The sequence below is a fragment of the Temnothorax americanus genome, unplaced genomic scaffold, assembly GCF_048541705.1.
Source record: "Temnothorax americanus isolate GAGA-0224 unplaced genomic scaffold, ASM4854170v1 Scaffold49, whole genome shotgun sequence".
NCBI lineage: Eukaryota > Metazoa > Arthropoda > Insecta > Hymenoptera > Formicidae > Temnothorax > Temnothorax americanus.
Genome location: NW_027509646.1, coordinates 1,077,969 through 1,103,710, shown reverse-complemented (window position 1 = coordinate 1,103,710; position 25,742 = coordinate 1,077,969). Strand labels below are relative to the sequence as shown.

At 38.6% G+C, this 25,742-nt stretch overlaps 2 protein-coding genes and 1 long non-coding RNA gene across 12 annotated transcripts; 2 read left to right on the top strand and 1 right to left on the bottom strand.

The window, feature by feature from the left end:
• The first annotated feature begins 1,727 nt into the window (after positions 1 to 1,727).
• On the top strand, positions 1,728 to 11,402 carry Jef (major facilitator superfamily domain-containing protein 6 jef). Of its 3 annotated transcripts, XM_077417483.1 has the most exons (12): positions 1,728 to 2,397; positions 3,230 to 3,483; positions 3,568 to 3,776; positions 4,014 to 4,340; positions 4,504 to 4,625; positions 4,822 to 5,047; positions 5,307 to 5,441; positions 5,596 to 5,865; positions 6,202 to 6,460; positions 6,679 to 6,972; positions 7,098 to 7,210; positions 7,499 to 11,402. In XM_077417483.1, exons 1-12 carry the CDS (start codon positions 1,991 to 1,993, stop codon positions 7,607 to 7,609), a joined length of 2,727 nt encoding a protein of 908 aa, XP_077273609.1. In that variant the 5' UTR covers positions 1,728 to 1,990; the 3' UTR covers positions 7,610 to 11,402. The 3 variants fall into 3 exon arrangements, with proteins under 3 accessions (XP_077273609.1, XP_077273610.1, XP_077273608.1); XM_077417484.1 differs by having other exon boundaries at positions 3,230 to 3,776; positions 7,098 to 7,163; XM_077417482.1 differs by having other exon boundaries at positions 3,230 to 3,776.
• On the bottom strand, positions 2,315 to 16,060 carry LOC143903702 (uncharacterized). Of its 2 annotated transcripts, none has more exons than XR_013258787.1 (4): positions 15,820 to 16,060; positions 14,609 to 14,801; positions 4,717 to 4,928; positions 2,315 to 2,438 (listed from the first exon to the last, which is right to left on the bottom strand). It is a non-coding gene; the product is annotated as an uncharacterized LOC143903702 (long non-coding RNA). The 2 variants fall into 2 exon arrangements; XR_013258786.1 differs by lacking the exon at positions 2,315 to 2,438 and adding an exon at positions 4,295 to 4,397.
• Positions 12,954 to 25,699, top strand: Adar (adenosine deaminase acting on RNA). 7 transcript variants are annotated; one of them, XM_077417509.1, is made up of 8 exons: positions 12,954 to 13,685; positions 16,690 to 16,763; positions 17,981 to 18,044; positions 18,339 to 19,148; positions 19,245 to 19,630; positions 19,762 to 20,056; positions 20,140 to 20,330; positions 20,551 to 25,699. In XM_077417509.1, exons 1-8 carry the CDS (start codon positions 13,322 to 13,324, stop codon positions 20,647 to 20,649), a joined length of 2,283 nt encoding a protein of 760 aa, XP_077273635.1. In that variant the 5' UTR covers positions 12,954 to 13,321; the 3' UTR covers positions 20,650 to 25,699. The 7 variants fall into 7 exon arrangements, with proteins under 7 accessions (XP_077273635.1, XP_077273631.1, XP_077273630.1 ...); XM_077417505.1 differs by lacking the exon at positions 12,954 to 13,685 and adding an exon at positions 16,125 to 16,264 and having other exon boundaries at positions 19,750 to 20,056; XM_077417504.1 differs by lacking the exon at positions 12,954 to 13,685 and adding an exon at positions 16,203 to 16,572.
• Positions 25,700 to 25,742: the final 43 nt, after the last annotated feature.

Sequence of the window (25,742 nt, the reverse complement as noted above, 5' to 3'; positions counted from 1 at the left end):
AGAAACGCCACAGTTGTCTTAACATTTACTAAATACGAGAAACATTCTTTTAACAAACGTATCGCGAGATCATAGATCTATTGGACCTCCGTTGATTATATCTACTTGCTTCTAATATCCTGCGAGACAAAGAGGACGTCGAGCCTTTCTCTGTTTTCACATTCGCTCAGTGAGCAACGAAGAACGGGAAAAGCTCTCTTTGTCTCTTTGTCTCTTCTTTGTGATGGATATTCAAGTTCTTTTTTCGAAAGATTTTAAATAATTTTATCGTATAAAAGATATTGAATTGTTTCGAATATTATTGGGAACCGAGTATTTTTGATGATCCTAAAAAATCTTGAAAGAGTTTTGAACGCTTAGAATTTTCCGAGCATTTAAATGTTCCAAACATTTTCGAGAAAAGATTTCTTTTTTCGCAAGTGCTTGACACTTGCAAACACTTTTGAGAAAAGATTTTCTAAGTACTTAAAACTCACAAGACTTTTCAGGATTTTCAACAATACTAATGCACTGCAGAAAGTTTTCCAACAAAGAAACCATTTGTACATACACTTGAGTAGAATTATTACTTATTTTCCATTCTACAAATATTTGTTCTTCCTTTGATACAATTCTACACGCGCACATTATCAATATTCTTTACATTACGAAATCCATCTAACGGAACGATTTATTCGCAGATGCTGATCGGTGGAGCTGTTAGCTATGTCGCTGGAAAGCAGGCGGTTCGCACAGTTTATTGGCGAACCGCGAACAACGGGCGTCTTCTGAAGACAGCGAAAACCTGCATGTTTCAAGGACCGCCCAAGCCTGCACGATCGTCAACCGCGGCGACCGCGGCTTCCTCGGCGGCGTGCCCGGCGCAGTCACACATGAACCTGATACCCAAAGTTGTTTAAAAATTACGAGAATGCCGTATACCAACATGAAATACGAATTACCCGTTATACACGGCCAGCTGTACATAAGAAATTGTTAATTATTTAATCTCAAAATGCATATTTATACGGTTATGACGACGCAATAAAGCAATTATTTATTTCTTCCAATAAATCTCGCTGTTATTTAGTTTTCAGTTTTACCCACACAAAAACACACACACACATATATATCTTTAAATATTACACTTCTATAGTTTGGAAATATTACAAGACGATACACAAATCGCGTTAATTTTAATGATAGATCCTTTGATAAATTTGAAATCAATTTTTCTTCAGCGGCAGTATTAATACCTTCCGAGTTACTAGCAATATAGATAAAGAAAGCACGGCTTTCACTTTAGGAAAATAAATCGATGGAAAACTATATTTTGCAAGCATATTTCTTGAATTTCGCACGTGATCTTGATTGAGTAGATTTCTAATTTCTATTTGACTACAACGGTATAAGTACGTTGTATATCAGAGAATTACAACAATGATTTTTCTCGTCAAATAAAAATTTGTTCGAGTTGATCTGTCTTTAAAATTTAGATGCACTTTCTCTCGTCCGGAAATGCGATCATGGATAAAATTTGATAGCTTCCATTCTTCTACTCTTCGAGGGGAGAGAGAAAGGGATGACAGATTGTAGAACAATGAAACTGGAAGAGAAGAAAAAATAGTATCTGCCGAAAGACTAGCCACGTCGATATGGCATTGAGACAATGTCGCGTCGGCAGGGGTAGTAAGAGGGTAAAAGTTACGCCGGCGCAGTAGCACGTATATTGATTTTGGAAGCAAAGCTGCCCCATACAGCCCGACATCGATTCGACCGCGAAGGAGAACCGAGCACCGGTTTGACAGTCGATATAATCGGAGAGTCCAATCCGCGGTGGTTCGACGAAAAGGGTGGAACGGCTGCTGGACGGCGAAGGGATCCCGCGGCGCGTCCTGCCCGTCGCGCGAATGTAACAGGGGGTTGCACGTTCCATCCGGTGGCTGGGGATTCACGCTCGGTCAGGTGAGCCGTGAGTTTCGGTGTTCCGCGCGAAAGCCAGCTCGGAATCATGCAGAACTATGGACACGAGGATTACGATTATGGCGTGTCGAACGATCCGACTGCCCAACCGTCGGGCAGAACTCTCCCCCAAATGCCGGGCGCCAGGCCAAAGGTGGACCCGCAGGCCGAGGGTGAGGTCGATCCTACCATGTACCCCCAACCGAAGGAGGCCACGCACAAGATTCGCGGTAAGAGCGACATCCTGGAGTACCTCTTCGGCACCGTCGACCAGGAACTCCTCACCGTCAAGACCTTCTACTTTTTCTTCTACTCGGCCTTCGGCTCCCTGTTCCCGCTTATGGGGGTGTACTTCAAGCAGATGGGCATGAACGCGGGTCAATGCGGCCTTCTTATCGGTCTCAGGCCGTTCATCGAATTCATGAGCGCTCCTTTCTGGGGCTCCTTGGCCGACAGGTGAGACCGTGTTCATTTCATCGAAATGTGTGCACGTTAGCCTAATGAATCGAAAGATTATATCATTGGTCGTTGGACTATGGCACTATGACGCGTTGTCTAGCGGAAGAGATAGCAGTAGGGATCATTTTGTGATGATTCAGATTAAAGATAAATGCAAGCTGAGGAAGCTGCCTTATCAATTTGAGGTCATTATTTTTTAACAATTTAGGATCCGCGGATGATGTTTATCACGCGTGATCTTTGCTCGATACGCAACAGATACGTATATATTAATTTTATATTTTTTTTTCATTATGCGATAAAATTTATTAAAATAAAATAATAATAAAATCACAGATTGGCAGAAGAAAATATAATCTGCGCACTTATGATCCTTCTATATATTTCATTCGAAAAAGAATATCTTTCTAGTGATACAAAATACATGGTGTTATCGTAATTTTTAATAAAACCAGCGACACCTGCTAAAAATTAAAACAAAGTTTTATAATTGTCCAACACAAATTAGAAAATACAGCAAGATTAATAATAAAAAAAGGGACCTAGAAACACAGTATCTGAATGTAGATTTTCTTCGGTAACCGTAAACACAAATTTATCAAATCCATGAGAATTTCTATCTACCGCGCGAGCAAGAATTCTTATCACTTAGCTATCCGGAGCATAATAAGGCCAGGGACACGCGAAAAAACTGATCAATCTATATGCAGCGAGCCATTTGTGACCAGCATTTTCTTCTTATTTGCCTTTTTGAGAATATTTACATTCGAAAATGAAAGAAAGATGGAACAATAAGTGAACTTTTACATTTCTTTCCATTTGTCCGTAGATGGCAAAAAGGCAAACTTCTTCTATTGGCTTCCCTTTCTTGCTGGATCATTTTCACTCTACCGTTGGGCTTCATTCAGCCTCCGCCCACCTCTTGCGTGGTCAGCAATGACAGTTCTTATTATCTCGAGGCGTCCAACAAGGAACAAAGAATTGTAAAAAGATCGACCGACCTGGATGAATTGTACTATCCCAAGAAGAAAGAGGAGTATCTGGAGGTCGCGTCCAACGTCGTCTTCGAGAGATTACGACGAAGTACGGACGATAACGAGATACTTGACTATATGAAGAAACCGAAGGAATTTGGATTTTACGATATTGAGAGAAACGATGTTATAGATTTCGATAATGATGGCTCTACTATGTACGATCTGAGAAATAATAGAGTCAGGAGACAGACATCCGTCACGGATAAGGGCGATGTAGAAGATCTTGGATACAAGTCACTGTCCGAAAGCAATGTCGACGATGCAGGGGGGATCGATTTTGAAACGTTGCAAAGGAAAAATCGTCCAGCCGATGTGTCGGAGTACAAACGCTTCATGATGGTACAAACGCTTGTGCCTTTTTTTATACATGATAAAATTTACAATAATGCGTATATGTATCTGAATTCACTAGAATCTATCAGATTCTGCCATAAAAAAGTTGCGTGTTCTGCTTAAAAAAATTATGATTGATTTAATTATAAAATTTCAGATATTTCCTAGCGTGTATTCTTTGCTAATATTACATAATAAAGTTACACAATTATATATACATTAATAAATGTGTTTCTTTTGTAGAATGAACCAATGACTGACAGAACAGTTCCAAAAAAGGCTTACGTTCGCACCAAAACGCGCGTGAAGCCACCGCCGGAGAAGATAATGGTAAAACGAGACGTGAATAAGAGGCAAACATTCTCGGACGAGGGTGACGTGATCAAAATCGATGACAATGAAAAGAAAAACAAAAGAAACATGCATATATTAATAAGGAGTCGCAGGAGCTTAAGATCGCACGGGGGAGAGTTGTCTCCTCAGTCAGTTAGTAACGCCTTGAATTATAACGAAAGAGAGAATAAGGAATGGGTGAAGCCACTTTTCAGTTCTATAGTCTACAGACTGCCGGTAAGTCACACAAGTCTGGCCGATTTTATTATGCCTTGAAAAACTATAATTTGCCATCTGTAAAATACAGATATAAGTATAGATATATTTAATGTAGTAAGAAAGAGATTTGTAGGCAAAAAAATAATAATTTAACATATTGACTGAATGTGTGATTTTTTAGGATATTCAAAAAACATTCTTCCTTCTGCTGTTGCTGGTAGTAGTCGGTGAATTTTTTTCGGCACCTGCCATAACATTAGCCGATTCAGCTGTTATTACTTTACTCGGTGAAGACGCCGATAGGTAATATAATCAGTATACCGTTTAAAGAACAATGAGGCAATTTTACTTTTTTATAATTAGGCACTTTCGAGAGGCTAATTTTTTTACTTACGTTACTTCGAGAAGTTAATAAATTATTTCAAATAAACACATCCGATTGCTCGTCCAACTCCACTTTGCATTTGGTGATCGTAAAGTTGATCAATTTAACCACCAGGTACGGTCATCAACGCATGTTTGGAAGTCTCGGATGGGGCTTGGCCATGTTCTTCGTCGGAATCGCTCTCGATCATAGTACCGCATTTCCGGATCATCCCTGTAGGCCTGACGAGAGAGAAAAAAATTACACGATTTGTTTTGCGATATTCAGCGTCTTAATGGGTGCCGCGTTGATAACGGCAACTCAAATTAATTTCAAGTATGACTTTGCTCCCGCTGAGCCGGTAAGTCCACTTCAATATCTATAATCTATAGATCTATACGATAAAATACCGCTGCTTGAAAATTGTATTAAAGAATCACTAGGATTGAAACGTATTTTTCGTAAATATTTCTCACGTGATAGATTTCTTAAACTTTCTTCTTTTTACTCTTCTTCCGTAATCACTAATCAGAAATTTCAATTGCCACAGAAAGAAATGAATTTTAAATCAACCGTCTATGGACTTTATTGAAATTTTATTAATTATATTTCATATGTAGGAGGTGGCGAAACCTCCAGCCGAGCCAACGCGGGAAGAGCAACTGCAAAGCCAGTTATCCCAGCAGCTTAATCTGCCTGGGCTCCAGGATTCCTCCGCCGCTGTAGATCCTAAGCCTCCGCCTCCCGAAGGGAAGGTGCGTATCTATTTTTTATCAAGACGTTTATAAATAGAAAACTCTTATTATGTTACATTTATTAATAAACAAAGTGAGTTACGTAAAGCAATCTTAAAAATTATTAGCATTACAAATAATGTCACGCTCTAATGAGCCCACTTTCTAATTTTAGACTAAAATGTTCGCCCAAACGATGAAGGAAATACCGGAATGGCTGGCAGTAATAAAGCAATTCAAGAATTTAAAATGCGCGTCGTTCCTCTTCGTCGCTTGGTTCATGGGATTTGGCATTGGATTGATCTTCACTTTCCTATTCTGGCATCTTCAGGATTACGGTGGTTCGCCGACTCTATTCGGCGTTGCGTCTGTGATCAATCATATATCCGAGATCTTCGCGTATTTCTTCAGTTTCAAACTTATTCGACAGATCGGACACGTTAAGGTAAAACGAATCTTCAATATATTAGTAAGCTATGTTGGAACTTGCGTAATAACTAATTAAATTTTAATTATAAAATTACACGTTGGTATGATTTCTTTGCGGATTTTTTCAACAAGTTAGAGAAACCTTTTCGAAGAACGATTGCGCAATTTTAATCGCGAAACTATGTTAATACTTGACATATTTTTAACTAACAATTAATGTGATATCACTTTTACAACAAGAAATAAGAGAAAAATATACTGAGCGCCTTTCTTATTTTCCACGCTCTGTCAATTATAAATTATATATTTATCTCATATTTATAATATTTTAAATAATTATAACGTATTTCAGGTATTGTGTCTGGGCCTGGGTGGAAATATACTCCGATTCCTCTACATATCTTGGCTAAAAAACCCATGGTGGGTATTACCCTTTGAATTCATTCAGGGTATCACGCACGCGGCGGTATGGGCTGCGTGCTGCAGTTACATCGCTCATAATACGCCGCCGCAATTGCGTTCGAGCGCGCAGGGTGTACTTCAGGGACTTCACCATGGGCTTGGAAGAGGCTGCGGTGCGGTAATTGGTGGCATGTTCGTCGCGGCTTACGGTAAGCTTTTAACATTCAATGCCTCGAGATAAGATAATACATGTACAGCTCTTCACAAACAATTGATTCGATACCCAAACGATCTCAGACTTGTATAATTTTGGCTTTTTCACATATTATAAATTATTTAAGGATTTGCGAAATTTCTATCACACAATAATGTTGTATTAATTTGTGACAATATTCATCGGACAGCAATCGTCGAATTTGATTTGCAGGTACGACTGCGACTTTCCGAGTGTACGGTCTCATCTGCATCTTTGTCCTACTAGCCTTCATGTTCATCAATTTCTATAGAAAGGATACCGGCTTCGTATCCGAGCTGCCACAAACGGAAGATCCGCACCAGGTAGCCGAGGCTACCCATTTGGCACCGCACGGTGTACCGAGCAACGCTATACCGCGTGCTCTAAGTTCCACTCGCTTGCACGAACTGGCTAATCAGGATGCTGGCTATGGGGCGACTTATCAGACCGCTGGCGGAAATCTCGCGGTACCCGGTGCTAACGGAGGTGAGAAATTCCATTTGGAAAAGCAGAGATTTTTCCGATTTTTTTTTCTCCAGACCAATTACTTTGAACCTAACTTTCTATGGGCTTTATCGTCTAATTTTTTTTAATTTCTCATCGACTCGCAGGCCCTGGCAACCCAACGAATCCGTTCTTAAACGGCGGAGGTGGCGGCGAAGGGGGATATAATTACGGTATGACTGGCAAGGGGGAGGACGAGTATATTCGTAGGAGCTTCCAGGTTCAGTAAAACCATTCTCATTAAAACGTCCGGCAAAGAGAGAGGACGCAATATTTCAGTCGATAAGAGAAAAAAAATAACAAACAAACAGACAGACAAACAAAATATGAAACAAAAACGGAGGAAGAACGCTGTCGGCTTTATTGGCCGCATCTTTTACGAGAGGCTACACACTCGCTGAACAAGAAATCCTATCTATACTTTGCTACGAGAACAAAAATTAATATATTCCAAATGGTATTACATTACATAGAGAAAATTGATGACATATACTTTCCTGTTTGATAGATCTACAGTGAAGTGGTGGGTAGGGAATTCGATGTCGTAAAACCGACTATCCAACTACACGCCCAACAACCATGCACCAATCCCTTTCATCAACACGACTACGACTGGTAACGACTCGATCTGTCGATGCCGCGGGTTGTTCCCCACGACTACGATATACTGAAATGTGAACGCTTGAGAAGACATTACTGAACAAATAGTAACGTAAATATAAATATCCATACAGATAGGTATACGTATGCGTGCATAGGAATCCACGTGTGCAAAGCCACCTGTAATACATATAATAAGATTAACGAACTTTACAACTCGGATTTAAACTTAATCGTACTTAAAGTCTTTAACTTAGAGTCGACTTTTCCGTAGCCGGTACGTCGTGGAGGGTCATTCGTTATAATATTTTGAAGATCAAACATTATGACGATCTTTTGTAATTTGAACGGTCATTGAACATTGTAGGCTGCGAAAAAATTGACCTCGAATTTTCGAACCAAAGGATGTATCGTTCAGGATTTATGCGCCTTCCTATCTAACGTATGTACATGTGTGTGCGTTGTACGTGGAAACGTGACACGCATACGTGCGGCGTACGTATACGTGGACGCGCGTGCGGTCGCTTTTGCGCCGCCGTTGTATGGTATGTATCGAGACGTACGTTGTGATAAAATATCTACGGACGAACGAAAAAGGAAAAGTGAATCGACGCTTCTAAACCTATTCAGTAGATCTGCGAAATCTTGACGACAGCCTTATCGCCGTCCCCCTCTTTACTTGCTCATCCTCTGCGATCCATTTTTTGTTCACTATATATTATATTTGTTGCTTCCTTCTGACTCTCTAAACGGATGTTCACGAGTCGAGGGTATCAGGGAATTAGTGATAAGACTAAATCCAAATTAATCGAAAGTGCCTATCGAAAGTTTCCTGATGCTCTGTGCGACACGTTACTCTTCTATTTCTGCCTGACGATTCTTTTTACCTTCCCGTATGTACGATTAAGAAGGAAAAATAATCTCATTGATGAATGTCGAATTTATTAGTTCGAATAGACCTTTTGGATGTCATATTTCTCAAATATCCAGAATATCAGAACATCTAGAATATTATATATATATATATATATATATATATATATATATATATATAATATTAAATATTAAAAGATATATATGTATCAGAAATGTCACTAATAGAGGTTTTAGCGCGCTGTTAATTTTCTTAGAGCTTTATCAAGTTTAAGTCCTCGAAGTTCTCTTAGGCTAATTGATTGTTTTTTAGACTGTATTTTTTAATGACGTTTGTACGAAAACAGAAGCGAGTTATTTATGTTATTATATAATTGTTTTTACCATACGTATTATAGATTTCATAAATACCGGTTGCGTTTTTTGTGGTAACATTCAAGTAGCGATTGGTGTTTGCACTACAGCGAAATAGCTATACGTCGCACTCACTTCGAAAAAGCCATTCAAATGCCACCCAAAGCGGTGGTAGTCGTTAAGAAAATGTAACATACACGATTTAACAAATCGTGAGATTTCATCTAGGCGAGACACGTCTAAATCGGCGGAAACCGAATAGAAAATTAATATACAAAAGAAACTAGAAGGCCTGCAAGATTTGATACGACAAATATAAGTATCGTAGCAGATCCATTGATCTCATCGATAATTTAAACGGTAATTTAAAAGAGAACGTGTACGAGCTAAATTAATTAAAGAGACAATTTGTGTCACCTGTAAATATTCTACATGCTCTTAAGTATAGACTCTACTATTCACTTGTTTTCACTTGTTTTCTGTTTTCAAACAGATTGTTGATCGTTATTTACAATTATATGAACTTTATCTATTAAATACTTTTATTGTATGTGTGTATAAGGTATATGTTGTGTGAGAAAAAAAACTGTATAATACTGTTGAAAAAGGAAAACGAAAAAATTAGATATATTATATATAGACAAATATTATATATATATATATATATATATATATATACATATATATATATATATATATATATATATAAAGATTGTAGCAGCACGATTTTATCTACTACCGAGGCCGGGAATACGAGAGTCGCCTTCTATTTCACGCGCGCTTCTACCGGGAGACTCGCTATTATTCGAGGAACAAGAACAAATAGATGTATGCAATGTATCTCTACTCTTTTAATTCGAATATTATTCCGGGAATACCTCTGCAAAAGAATCATACGTATACTGTATACGTAGTGCCTCGCAAACCGTATGTTAACCGATAACAAAGTTCCGACTAAGAGAAGAATGTCAGTAACATTTTTGGCAATCTTATTTTTTTTTTCGAGTTTTCGAGAACCTTGTTCTCGTTTGGAGAACGAACGATTTGCCATCTTCTCGACGGATAAAGTACGGTCTGCGAAACACCGGAGGAGTGTAACGCCATAAGTGATATTTCTTGTATCGGTAATCACACATATCGATGTTTTGTGGACAGCCAGATTATACAATGTTATAAAGACTGAAATATAAAATGTCTTACGCACGTAGCAACCGATTCGAGAAGGCACTTTGGACACGCGTGTGTGCGTATTTGTATTATAAATTATATATAGTCACAATTATATATATACAGATAATATATGTATATATATAATGTAAATGTACGATGAATATCCGATTGTGTATCGTGTATGTTAGCAGGGACGTTATATATATCAATTAGATTCGTACCACGAAGATAATCTGCTCTTACATTATACTTCTGGATATCTTATGGAGTTGCTAGCTCATCCATATTATGCGCGTTGAAGCGCGGTCTTTCATTAGACGAATTGATTTTTTTCACATGTTTAACACACGTTACGTTGTTGACAGTTTTGAATCATGTTAGTATCTCAGATATCTCTCCGATTAGACTTTTAACTGGATCGATTTCAGTTGGAATAGAACTGTAACTTATATTAAGTTGCGATGTAACATAACTTCGCCAAAGATTTCCTTCGAGTTTCCCTGAATTGTCGTAGTGGTACTTATACATACGTTAAGTATATGCTTGAAACTCAATATTGTAACAATTTTTACCCCGCAACTCATCCGAAGATATAAATGATGCTGCCACCGCGGCGACGTAAATCATAGCGCACCAAACTATAGATCTTCTAACACACGTCTCTAACCGAAGTCAGTTTTAATGTCATCGTAGAAATCGTGTAAGAGAAAACAGACATATGTATAAAGAAAAGGAGCTGTAAGTATTATTGTAATCCCTTTTCTCGGGGAACACAGCAAAAAAAAAGAAGACAGACAAATTCTCGAGAAGAATGGCGAACGCAGAAAGTGCGTGAGGGTTTATATGTATATGTCACAATTAACATATCATGAAACATCGTGCGTAGGCTTAGTGTAGCAAATGTCATGTGCTTACGATTAAGAACAGTTTCACTTGCACTTAGAACCGATTTTTATTCCATCCCGTCGACCGTTATGTTTTTTTATTAATCTTCCCCTTTAATTCGCTGATTAATCCTTGCGTTTTCGAATTAATTACTCGCGTCCCCGACCGATGCGAAATAATTAGCGATTACCTAATACGATTCTATAAAATTGTTCTTGGAATAAGAAGCCATATGTGTAAGATATCAAAATAAGTCATCAGTCTTTGTTTTTTTTCATGCTTTCGCTTCATCTCAGAATACTTGATTGTTGTGCGATTTAGCGAAATCTCGCCGCTTTTCACGATTCGAATTTGAAGATCATCTCTTCCTTAAATTTTAGATTAATATACATTTTCGGAATTGTTACACACACATATACACGCAAAGTAAAACAATATCTGTGTGCAATATCTGTCTCTGAATCTTTCTGATATACTGCACGCATATTATGTTGAAATTTGAATAAACGGTATATCAGGTTGTATCAAGATTCCCGAAACGTCTCAGATCAAAATAATATTCGCCCGTCATAACAATTCAACAATAATTAAATAATCTTCTATAATAATTGCACAGCAAATTGCAATGACTGGATAAAATTATCTGGAAAAATCTTGGGATCTATCTAAAATCGAATTTCTTTTTAATCGAAGAATGGGGAAAACGAAAAGCAACGTGCGCCTTGTTTTGTAATGTAACATCACGCAGGCGCGAATGGAGAGACAGCGAGAGAAAGAGATAGGATTTCTGTCCCTTTCTTTAGCCAAAAGAGCAATGGCGTCACGAAAATCAGTGCGGTCTAATGTCTATTTATGTATTTTATCTAATATGTATTAAGCACGAGAGAGTATATCAATACGATACTTCGAAATATGGCAACGATATGATGTAACTAATCAGATGCTTTCAATCTCTCATCTAAATATCCACCTCCTATATTTTTTTTGCTTATTCGTATGAAAATTAGCGACACGAAGAATAGGAATTCGCGCGAGAACGAGATAACGAAGAAAGCATGAAATATATCAATATAGCACCAAAAGTAAAGTGTATGTATATATTAAGACCTATATTCTGGACGCACTTTTAACGATAAATGCGCACATTTATCGATAAAAGTACGTTCGGGATACTGGCTTACTACTTTACTCTTGGTGTTATCGATTCCTACCAGCAGTATTTCTAATCTTGCAAAGAATGTCAGTTAACTCTCGCTCCACTAGAGGCGAGAGAGATAAAAGATCGCCTCGATATAACAGATAAACGGTAAAAACCTAAGTTCTGGACTAAACCCGTCGTTAGTTAATCCAATTCCAATTGGTAAAGAAGTTTCGAGTAAGAACAAAGGAAATTTTACCTGAAAAAAAAAATTTTTTTTGAAAAGTTAGGAAATATTCTTACTCGAATGTGTATACGTTCAAACCGGTTTTGAGAAAGCGTAAAAACGATTATCTTCAGGAGCACTCTCGACAAATTTGCGAATAGTACGAAGAGTTCCTATAGGAATTCCAATCACAGTGCCTCCTTTTCTCCCTCTTTTCTTTTTTTTTTTACTAATACCCTAGCCCTAGCCCTAGGCCCTAGAGCACAATTATTCCCGACTTTTTTAAGGTATACTCTAGAATTTTCACCAACTTGGTTGTTGCTCTCCCTAGAAAATTTACGAATAGCAAGTTGCTCCCTTCTCCCTTCCTCTTTTGTACTTTTACCCAATACCTGAAAGCGTCATTCATCTGTAATTTAAACGGACGAATGCAGTAAGACTTACTAAATAACTTTCACATTCCGGAGGGCCTCCAAAGGACCTTGGCAACCGAAAAACCTATAGCACGTGTTATTACCTTTCAGTTAGTTTTCAGAGTGCACTAAGAATGCAATCGAAGAGAAGACCGTCGAATATCTTATCTTCAAAAAGGACCGTTTCTTTCAAGAGTACGCTTTACTCGTGGCTTCGGAGTCTCCTTGAACACTCCTGAGGCGTGAGAATTGTACCTGGGCTGCTATTGAAACGAGCGTCTGTTTAGAAATAAAGGTGGAATAGATCAGTGTTTACATCGCTCATCGGTATCCTGTCCGGTATACATGCGCGGTAGGATCCAGCATGACCGGCATTGCTCGTAGATGAGCGTGCGACGGTGAACGTGTCGGTCGGGGGAGTGCGGTCCGTAACAGTAGCGGCAAATTGATGTGATTTTTTTTACAAATCCCGGGCGCGTCGTGTAGGCGATATCGAATCGTATCAATTTGCCGTTATCGTTATCGCGCGAGCAGCAACTTTTTTTTTTTTTTAAATTAATGTAAGATAAACAAACCGTATTGTGTTGAGCGAGACGCTTCGTTCGTAAAGTCCGAGTTTTGAGATTTTTGTTTCCCCTTTCACCCTGCGCGCGTGCCCGCGCGAGCTAGGCAATGATCGTTCGCGACTCGCGCGTTTGTGAGATGAGTACCGCACAACTTGTACAACGGCAGGATCTCTATGAAATCGTCATCACGATAACGCGGATAGCGGTGCAACGCTCGACGCGCCTCTACCGCGTGTGCAATGTCACGTGGCGTGCCCAACTCTGCAGCCTCCCGCGAAGGGGCCTCCTGCAGAAGCTGCGCTACCTGATCAATCACCTGGACCTCAGGACGATTGTCAAGTGCTTCAATCGGGGACTGTTCGCCGACGATCCGGACATCCTCTACATCGGATACAACGAGATCGTGCGACGCGGCGTGCGCGACTCCCTATACGTTGAGGCTGTAGTGAAGAAATACGAGAACTTGCAAGGTAAGGATGAAATTTCCTTCGTAACTTACATCAGAAGTTAAAAAATGGAATAATATATTAGTAATAATAAAAAAGCGCAATGTGATATTCTAATCTGGAATTTAAGTTTAAAATTGTTTTATTATATTAAAATTATTTAATTTAGTTTGTTTTGTTGGTATTAAAATTACTTAATTTCGGATATTTTGTAACAATGATAATTTTCGTTCAAGTGGCTCATTTGTAATTGTTATAAAAACATAACTAACAAAGATATCGTCAATCGTATAATACTATTCCCATCGCGCTCTCTTAATTTAATTTTTAACACGTCGCGACTCGGCAAGGCGATCAACGAATCGGAAGGAGCAAAGTTAAAAAACAAAGAAAATTCGTTCGTTACTAAAAAAAAAACATGAGAGTCCCAGAAGTCCTTCCGGATAACAGACGCTATCTCAAAGGCATAGAAACTATAGAAGAGAGAGAAACGTTTTTTTTTAGCCCTTGTCGAATCGTTACGAAAATTTTCAATTAATTAATAAGCTCGGCATTGTGAAATCGAACGAGATCGAAAAAGCACACCCTCCCCCTTTCTCCTATCTTGAACGCCACGTTGCAGCGCGACGCCTCCACCCACGTCGTTGATCAAGCCAGTTCCTACGTGGTCCTCGAACAAAGAAGAAACTTCACGTTCAACCGGAGGTTTCGAGACAGTTCGTGCACGGGTGTGAATCTTCTGGGTGCGCACGTGTGCACGTGACAAATTGACGAGGAATCGCCACGAGGCGCGAGGGACGCGATCGAGGCGGGTGATCCGCAACTCGTCCTTCGAAAACCCGAATTGTGAACGCATATCTTATTCTATTCTATTCTATTCGATCTTTTTTTTTCTTTTACATTGCAAAGAGCGACGAATATTCCGTTTCGGATAAATTTCTCTTTACCTCGTCAACGTCGCGTGCCCTCCTCAGTCCTTATTTCGAGAGCGAGACGGGTGCTCCGAAACTCGCGCTCGGAAAACCCGACTGAATGCAGAGGCGGTATCTCTCCTTTTTTTCTTCTTTAACGTTGCTAGGCACGTTCGCGGAGCGCGCTGTTAACGTCATTGCATCGTTCTATCTTCGTCGCTCGTTGGATCTAGAATAAGGACAGAGCGACGCGATAGCGTTTAATAGCGTGCTCCGCGAACGCGCCTGAAGAGCGACGGATATTCCGTTTTCGAAGAAATTTAATTCTTTACTTTCTCGAGAAATTGATATCCCACGTCCCCGTCGTCAATTTCGAAAGTAAAAGGGCCCGGGGCACGAACATTGCCGTAGCGTCTTACGCCACCTTACGTGAGAATTGCCTTACGCGACACGTAAGCCAAACGTACGACAACGCACATAGAAAATTAAACGTAACGTAGCATATCATACGTTACATGCGTTACGTTACGTTTTTCTATGTGCGTTGCCGTACGTTTGGCTTACGTGTGGCGTAAGGCAATTCTCACGTAAGGTGGCGTAAAACGCTACGGCAATGTGTCGGGCCCGAGCAGAATAGCTGATCTTACAATGTTGACACACTTTGTACACTCGTTCAAGACTTGAGACACAAGACGGTATTGTGCGTTGCTAAAAACAAAGATTTAGCATAAAGCACCGTCTTGAAATTATAAGTCAGCTATTCTGCTCAGACACTTCGTGCCCCGGCCCTAAGACGGGGGTGAGGGTGTTCCGAAACACGTGCGCGCGTAAAACCCGACCGACTTGAATGCAGCGACCAGTCTCGCTCTTATTTTCTTTCTTTCTTTTTTTCTTTCACGTTACAAAGAACGACAAATATTTTTTCGGAAAAATTTCTTTAAAGCGAGACACGGATTGTTCGAAACACATGCTCGGAAAACCCGACTGATAATGTGTAGCGGCATTGTTTCTCTTATTTTCTTTCTAATTTTTTTCTTTTGTGTCGCAAAGACAGACGGATTATCCCGGATTATTATTTCGGGGGAAATTTTCTTTAAAGTTCCACCATGACTTTGCCAATTTCGCACGCCCGGCGCCTCAAGACGGGTCTCTCGTCTCTCCTCCGAGACTCGATCGTGCCTCGGAAAACCCGACTGAACGCGTCGCGGCATTGTTTCTCTGATTTTCTCTCTTCTCTTCTCTTTTACCTTGCAAAGACGGACGGACGGGTGTTCCACTTCGAAGAAACTTTCTTTATCTCGTCACTTTCGCACGTCTCTCTCCTTCGTCCCTTCTCGGTTATCAGTCCCCTCCCCATCGTGCCACCGTGTTAACGGCGCGCAGGGCGCAGGGGCACCGCACCGCGCACCGCTCGCAGCGCCCTAGACAAGAAACGCCACTGATACTACTTACTTGCTACTTGCTAATAGTGATGCGAGCCTGCGAGCCTTCGCGCATTCGCAGACACGCGTTCTCCGTCTCGAACGACGAACGTTCGTCGTCGCGAGGAGAGCAGGGGGTTAAATTCCACGCGGAACTGCGAAGCGATATAAGCGATTGACGGTTTTTTCTCGAGGGCGGACAGCACGCACGGACGACTCCTGGAGGCCTGCCGCCCAGTGCCGCCTGCCCGCCTCTCCGCCGAGGGATCAGGTTAGGTCGATTATGCGAAAAAAAAAAACGGCAATGGCGCTGCGGATTTTCGGGATGGCAGAGTAGCCGTGCCCGAACCGAAGCTTTAGTCGACAGTCGACACCGACGCACGGTCGCGCGTGTTCGGCGCACGGATTCCCACGCTCCCCGACCCCGACGCCTGTGTGCCCGTGTGCATCTCCACCGGGGTCTCTCGAGTCTCGTTCTCGTCCGTGGTGCGAGTGCGAGGCGCGAGTCAAGTGGCGCAGGGCGCAGCATGTCCAACGGGCTGGCGTTGCTGAATAACAACCGGCAATCGAGTCCGACAAGTACGGAGATGGCTCTATTGATTTTCCCCGCTGATGCGCTCTCACGCAGTGGTATTGCCCCGCGCCCCGCGCGTGTTTCATACGCCTCGTCACGCCTCGGTATTTCTCTCGTTTCAGAATGCGGCGTGACGATGACTCCCGCTAACGGTAGTACGTTGTCGGAGGGCTTGCCGAGCGGTCACGCGGCGCAGGTGAGTCGCCATGAATTTTAATAATTACGACACTTGACCGGGGGGGGGGGTACACCTATCTTCAACACCTGTTTAGAGAGTACCTCGCGCCGTTTCAGCGAGATCGTCTCGCTGTTAACAGATTCGACCGAAGTTGATTTGCGACGAAAGCTGAGTTGGAAATTTTTGCGGGCTTCGATTCGAATGCGTTTGTCCAAACAATTTGTTTTCCTCCCCGTTAAATCTGAAGTGAGATACTTGTGGTAGGTCAGGAGCCAAGAGCGCCTGATAGCGTTTTTGTTTGCACGCTTCTTATAAAATGCAATTTCACGAGAAACGGTTTCGATTAATTTAATAATTAAAACAATGCAAACCAAGTTCGTTCGAATCGGTTAATACTCTAATACAGAACTTTATTCGAAGAGTGTCTTTAGATAGAGAACGTTTGTGTCTTGAGACGCTTTTCGGTTGGTTTGTTCTTGTGATTATTTAAGGGACAAATGAAACTGAACTTGAAAAGGTACGTATATACAGTCGTACACGTGCCTGAGAATCATTGAGCCGAGGAAAGAATGCTAGATATTTAAGCGGAAATACTAAATATTCTTGATTAGCAATCTTGTGGTGCATCAAGTTTCTTAAAATTAACCTTTACATTCATCAGCTTACCAGTAAAAAATATTCCAAAATCGCATTCAGCGACGGTTCTCTCTTCAGTGTCCTTGATAATGATAAAAAGATCTGCTCGCTTTGTGACTTGTGACAGATTAGTTGATTTTTTACAACATTAGAATGATATTGGAAGCTTTGACGACAAAAAGTTGCGAGTTCTTTTTATGCTTCCGATTTCTTGTACTGATGTGAAACGAATCGGTAAATGTAGTACGGAGATTTAAAATAAAACGATCTGCTTAGGCCCAGTTCTACGAACGTCGTTTAGCCGTAGATTAGCTCGCTCTTCGTCTCCTAACGTCTCCCTTATGTCCATTTCTATCAACGCCGATTAACTTTAATCTCGGTTTAATTTACCTTTCATCTTTTTCTAATTTTAAGAGTTAGATAAAGATAGAAAGCAAGTTAAACCGAGATTAAAGTTAATCTACGTTGGTAGAAATGGACATTAGAAAGTGACGAAGAGTGAGTTAATCCAAGGCTAAAAGTTAACCGACACTTGTGAAACTGGGCCTTGGCGGTATGTATAATGGTGTGGCACGTGTTATATCAAATTTATCTTGCAGATGGGGCAAGGTAATACACCAAAGTCTCAAATTCTCAAGAGATCCTCAGAGGCAGATCTAGAAGGTAATTGTACCTTATTGTTACAATATATCCGAAATTAAGTAATTTTAATATAACAAAACAAACTAAATTAAATAATTTTAATATAATGAAATAATTCCAGATTAGAATATCACCTTGCATTTGCGCTTTTATACTTACTATTATTCCGTTTTTTTTTTTAATAAGAAATTTTTATAGAAAAATATATTTTTGTGTAAAAGGTATCACAGATCATATAAAAATCTTGAATTTTCTAATGTTTGATATTTATGTGATAACGCAGAAGTAACAAACTTTAATTTATTATTTAATTAGATATTATCAGCGCGAAGAAACGTCATAAAAATCCACAACCAAAAAATGCAGTATGCGCATTAAACGAGCTGAAGACTGGAGCTACGTACAAGATGGTCGGGCAGACTGGACCAACGCACGCTCCAATATTCACGATTGCGGTACAAATTGACGGACAGTCGTATGAAGGGCAAGGGCGTACCAAAAAGATGGCAAAGCACGCGGCTGCTGAACTTGCTTTACGGAACATCATTCAGTTTAGAAATACACCTGAGGTTCACCAAGCTATCAATACTTGCCAGCCTGTTGTGCCTCTCGAGCCAGATTTTACGAGCGACGTCACGGAACGTGATAATCACCTTGTCAATGCGTTTAAAACACTAACACAAGAGCCGAAGAATACTAATAAGATCCTAGAAAAAGGTCCAGTGGCGTTGATTAACGAATTATATCCAGGAGTCGTATATAACTGTATATCCGATACCGGGGAAAGTTATGCAAAGTTTACGATATCGGTAACTATTAATGGCGAGACGTTTGAAGGGACCGGCCCGAGTAAGAAACTGGCGAAAGCCGCGGCGAGTAAGGCCGCTTTGGCGAAATTGCGAAACGTCCAGACTTCCTCGTTTTGTTTACCACTTCCTGTGCGCGTCAATTTTTCTCAAGAGCAAATGAGTTTACCGCAAATGCTGGCCGACAAAATAGGCAAGATGGTTAACCAGAAATTCCACGAACTTATTCAATCCAAACCGCAACACGCGCGACGTAAAGTTTTAGCTGGCGTTGTAATAACGAAAGGACAAGAAGTAGAATTGATATGTGTCACTACCGGTAAGACGGATTTATTTTATACCTTTTATTTTATATTCAGACACAACATCTATAATTAATAAGTATATACTAAAATGTCTTTTTTTTTTGTTAAAGGTACGAAATGCATCTCGGGCGATCATTTGAGCCAAACTGGTGGCGCTCTAAATGATTGTCATGCAGAAGTAGTAGCACGACGGTGTCTCTGTGAGTATCTTTATAAACAATTAGAATTGCACACTGAAGAGAAAGGCCTCGAATCTATTCTCGAGCCAGCTAAGAAGGGATTCAAGTTAAAACAAGGCATCCAATTTCATTTATATATCAATACCGCCCCCTGCGGAGATGCGAGAATTTTCTCACCTCACGAAGACAACGATAACATAGACAAGCATCCCAATAGACGAGCTAGAGGTCAATTACGTACAAAGATAGAATCTGGCGAAGGAACTATTCCTGTAAAAAGTAATGAGAGTATTCAAACCTGGGATGGTGTAATGATGGTATGTATTATTTATGTTAAAGGCAAATGCACATTTTTCAACGTGCGTCTGCTTTTAATACAAATGCACAGTTTTATACAAATGCGCCGATTGTTTTTTATCGGCATTTTAATTTCAAGCTTGAATTAAAGGGTCAAAGACTGCTGACGATGTCGTGTTCGGACAAAATAGCTCGGTGGAACGTACTTGGTGTGCAGGGTGCACTCCTAAGCCACTTCATCGAGCCAATTTACTTCCACAGCATTGTCCTCGGCAGTCTCTTGAATCCGAGTCATATGTATAGAGCGGTGTGCGGTCGCATTGAACATACTATTCAGGGTTTACCACCGCCATATAGACTTAATAAACCATTAATGAGTCTAATCACATCTTCTGAGGTCAGGCAACCTGGAAAAGCGCCTAATTATAGCGTCAATTGGACAATCGGTTTGTACACTTTCTTGGTCTTTTACAGAAACTAATATGCAGGATAGTTTATAACAAATTTTTCTTTTCTTATTACATATTAGGACAAACCGAAGCCGAAGTTATAAATTGCACAACTGGCAAAGATGAACTGATGAAACCTTCTAGGATATCTAAACAAGCATTTTTCAGGCGGTTCTTTAATCTCTTACTTAAACTTCCGACTATAAACGATATTGACAAGGACAGATGTCGCCAGTACAGCGAGGCAAAATCTTCAGTACAAGATTATTCGGTAAGTAATTGCATCTCTTGAATAATAACACACACACACACACACACACACACACACACAACAACATATATATATATATATATATATATATATATATATATATATATATATATATATATATGTGTGTGTGTGTGTGTGTGTAAGATGTATATTGGTCATTGCTCGATATATTTCGTTAAATATTATATAGCATATCTCGTCTCTTTTTTTTCTTGGGCAGCTTGCCAAGCGTCAATTGAAGGATGCTTTCGTGAAAGCACAGCTTGGAAATTGGGTGAAAAAGCCGTGTGAGCAAGACACGTTCGACATCGATATCTGACTAAATCAGAGTAATAAAAACATGATAAAAAGCGCAAAAACTCCAATGATCGAATACGTAGTTCCTAGTGCAAAATAGATCGCTCGTTCGGCGTGTTATGATATGGCAGAATTTGGTATCAGTAAAGCATAAATCGTAGGATTTCGCGCAAGTGTTCTCTTGCGCCCTATGATCTCGATATATTTATGGTGTTCAGAGTGTATTACGAATTATTGATAATTATTAATAATTTCGTTGTAGTCGATAAGAAGATTCACATCAAAACTTGGAGCTTCTATCATTTTGACTTGTTAATAGCAATAATTGTTGACAAAAAAAATCGATTCAGCACATATCTATGCAGGATTTCTTAGTATTAACGTGACTCGTAACGTATTGCTTCTCATCAGTTTTCTAATTTCACCAGAAATCTTTCTACATTTTGCTGCATTATACGAAACACCTAGAGGATATATTTGAGTTTGTACAAATAATCTTTTCCTTGTGCAAAACAATCTTGTCATGTGTTATCGACATTCCTATGTGTTTTACTTTTGTTTACCTATTTGCATAATATATTTGCGCATAAGCTATAAGGCTAATTAATTACGATTTTAAATCTAAAGGATTTGAGTTCAAAATAGTTTTAAGAGGCAACATTAGTGTCTTATATATGAATGCATTGCACCTACGACATCCCCAGATAACATTCTACGTCAGAGATACGCAAATTTAACGCGTAATCGCATTTTTTTTTTTTTTTTTTTTTTTTTTTTTTTTTTTTTTTACAAAATTATGATCTATCGCTTGATGTAATGCATATAATACGCACGCGTGACAACATCATGTATCATACACAATGAACATATCCTTGCGTAAGTGTGCATGCAAGTTTTATAGCGGCGTCGATCACGATCTTGCGTATTTCTATCTCGAAGTATCCGAGACTCATAACTTTATTATTTATGAGTTAACGAAATGCTATCTGGGATCTTTTTGTAGGTCATTAGATATCGTAGCAACGAATTAAGTTGCACTTTGCATCCTCAACGGCTGTGATTGGATTCAGATCTGACAAATGGGTCTTAATCGTAAAAAGTAATCGTTGCAAAGTTCAGCGAAAAAGGCGGGGCAGAATTTCTCATAAATGTTCGCATATAAATTGCAATTTTCCATTTATGGCAGCAATTTATTATCTTATTTTTTATTCTTGCTGGAATTCGGAAATATAATTTTTGCTGTAAATTCAGAAGAAATGTAATTTTAATCATTACTTTCCGATATGTTTTGCAGCAGAGGTTATTGTTTAGATATTAGGCAGAAATATTCAATAGCAAATTACAAAACGCATCGCATGTATTTTAATATCAGGATCGTAACGAATGTCCGTGTATTTCATTGCAAAGTCTTGGATAATCCTAGTTTATGTCGATAAATTTTGATCAAAGTTTATTTTAAAAAAAGGTGCATGATCGAAAATGGTGCAACAAAACTTGAACATCTTTCACATTTATCGCATTTATAAAAGGCTCGAGCAAGATCACTAATCTTCTTATAAGAATTTCTTATTTCAACTTTTTATCAACAAGAACTTTTTATTTCAACATTTTTTTCTTGGTTGAACTATATGAATGACTTCATTCAAGCAAGTTTTCTTTGTTTAACGCAATAATATAATCACATTTCAAGATTTCCACGGTGAAACTAGAGATATTTTCAAATCGTGAATATTTTTTTTCTCTGTAACAAATATCGCAGTGTACACAAAATGTAAAAGAAGTTATAAATGATATAGAATTATCATTTATATGTTTCCCATTTTCTTTGCTAATTTGCTTTGTTTCTCTTCCGTAACATGTTTGCACATTTCTTTCTCTATCATTTATAACTTCCTTTACATTTTGTATACAACTGCGCTGTTTGTTGGTTTGTTAAAAGTTTATTTTGACTGTAAACTATTTTAATAAAATTTTCAAATCCCAGTGTTGTAGCAAGCTGCATAGTCATCTGTTTCTTGTCGTCTAGTTGTATTTTCCATTTCAGGAAAGTAAAACGAAAGTTTGTTATGACTTATATTGAAACGATTATAAAATATACTTTAAAATAACGTACGACGCTTTACCACTCACTGTGCTATATTCTTCGCGAGCAGCAAGGTATAAAATCACAAAAATTGATCTCACGCAGAAAGCAGCATGAAATGCTAGACGGAAAACAAGGCAATGAATAATGAAACATTATTTTAGAGCACACGCACTTTTTTTATGCTATGACAGAATTTTATCTGATATAAACTAGGACTTATATATGCATGTTAAATCTGCAATTGTCAGTTCAATATAATGATTGGTTATTACTTTAAATACGTATTTAAATATACGTGTATAGGAATTAAGTGGAAGTGATTGATGATATAGGATGAACAGGATAATAATAATGCGACGTGTGAATGATTACATAGTTTTCCAAATAAATATGTTAATATAACTACTCTTAGTCATGTAGAGAGAATCCTAAGGTCATTGCCTCACTGTGCCAGTATTATCAATGCAATTCTGCCGTAGTGACACACTGCCCGCGTTGGTCCAGTTTTGCATAGAGAACTTATTTAATATGGTTTAGCGTAATATGCAAGAAGAAACCAAAAACCATTAATTTTAGCGTTATATGTAGGTAATCGCGTTAGCAAAATATTAAGTATTATTTCGGATAGATATTATTCTCGCAAGGAAAGTTTCGTATTAGCGAAGGAAACAAGAACCTTTAGTTTAAGCGTATGTCGCACGCAATCGATTTTACAGTGACCGTTGAACGCCTATTTTTCCTACGCGTCTTACGTTTTTCAGCTAATATACAACGAGCTGATATACTTACATTCAGAATTACTCACATTTAGATTATCGGAGCATTTAAAACGTTGCGTCCGAGGAGCAGCTTATTTGTTTATTTTTCTAAACGCGAGATACATTCCATTTATCGCTCCTGTTTCGCATGCTGTTTCTCGTTCCCGTAAAACAGATTGCGTGCGGCGACGAAGTGTTTGGCTCGCGTACGTTGGAGTCAATTTGTGATACCAGTCGTGTATTTGTGCCAAGCGCAATACGCACCAACAGCTCAACGAATTTTGCTTTGTCTTCTCGTTTTGTAATAGATATGTTTCGTCGAGAGGATGACATAGTCAGGTTTTCAATAGTGACGGCGGAAAGAATTATATATAATATGCGCTATGTCGTGCGAATAAGTGTATTGTCTATAGAAAGGATGTTTCAATGGTATGCTCACCAATATTACGTCTCTATTGGTTCTCCATTTATATATACAGAATATCCCATAACATATATATTTTTTCTCGAAAAATATATATTATGTACAGATATGTGCACATATGTATGTAACATGATATATACGTGTGTATATATATATATATGTGTGTGTGTGTACATCTATGTATACTGGAGGATAGTCGTATATAAAAAGACAACTATATAATATTGTAACATAATATAAACACGTATTGAAACATCCGCGGACAATCCGCCTTCCCTTGCCATATATGTATCATTCGTACAATTATAACTTGCCGCTTACTGTAAATGCGCTGCAATTACGTTACAAAGTTTATATAAAGTCCATTCTAATTATCTTCTATCCGAAATATCGAGATTACTGTCTGACATAACTTACAAGATAATTGTTCGCACTGTAAAAATTGTTTGTGTTAATTTATTATTTAATTGAAAATGTATTCACGAGATATTTGAACGATTATTCTTTCATTCTCTACTTCCTTGCGCCTTGTTCAACGGAAAGTGCGAAGAGACATTTGTCGGAAATGGATCTTGCGGTAACAGTTTGTTTATCATCCAATTTATTATGTTTTCCAATGCTTTCCAGTTATTATAGTTGAATATTTCATTAATCAATAGTGAAACAATCTATAAAGATTTTTAATCTCAGCAGTATGCAAATAATTGCAAAAGATTCAAGAGTATAAATAGGTTTGAGTTTTGGAAGCACATATTTAAAACTAGCGAAAATAATCGTTTTCTTAAAAAGAATTGCACATAAGTAAACAAAAAAGAAATAGGAAAGTATGCGATTTTTTTTACATGTGTATCTAATGACGCTTATTTAGAACAAAAGGATAGGAAAATGTAAAAAAAATGTATTATAGTCACACGACTTGTTGGAAAGATTTAAAAATCTGAATCCTCACTCGTAAGTTATCGTTTGCACAGAGAAATGTATTTACAAATTAAGCGTGATTTAAAGTTCAAGAACACTGCAATATTCTATAAGGAAATCGTATGTGACATAAAACAGGCAGTAATCTATTAGTCTATAGCAAATCTCTCTATCACGTATGACACTCGAAGTAACATATAAGCATTAAACTCGGCGTTACTATTATTGCGGTATTAGTTGTCAGTATTAATATTTGTAGTGATTTAATGATGACATCGTCGATTATATTTGAAAAGAAGAACGAGAGGTGATTTTAACTCTTAGATAGACAATTTTTAGATATTGAAAGACAAATGATGATATTTTATCGTTAAATACGCAATACGAAGACGAGTCCAATTTTATAGTATACCTTATTGAGTAATGATAATCTTATTTGAGAGTAAGACTAGGTATTGGTAATTTCCTTTGATCTCCTCTTCCATCACATAACGTGAGTTTGCGAGTATCTTACGTATATAATTACATTTTATTATCGCACCGTGCAGTATGATACGGTATAGTACAGTATGATAGTACATTACAGTAATAATAGTTCATCCTCAAAAGAACAAAAAAAAGTCCCAAAGTAAACCACTCGAAGTAAGTTTTAGGAATATTAATCACTAGATTTAGTCAATTTTACTTCGATTACGATCCTTCATTATACGCTCAAGCATGTACTATGGTCAAGATCCTGAGCATAAATCAAGTATTATAACTGTCGAGTGTAATATGAATTTGTAGTCGGTTAGATTTTAAGCTTGACTAGTGCCTCTAGATATAAGTATTTCAGAAGTTAAAAACAATCTAGTTGAACTTACAAAATAAATTTTTATTTACCAGATTCGTAGTGTTGTGTCATTACTTGCTTCCATACCTCTTTCTTT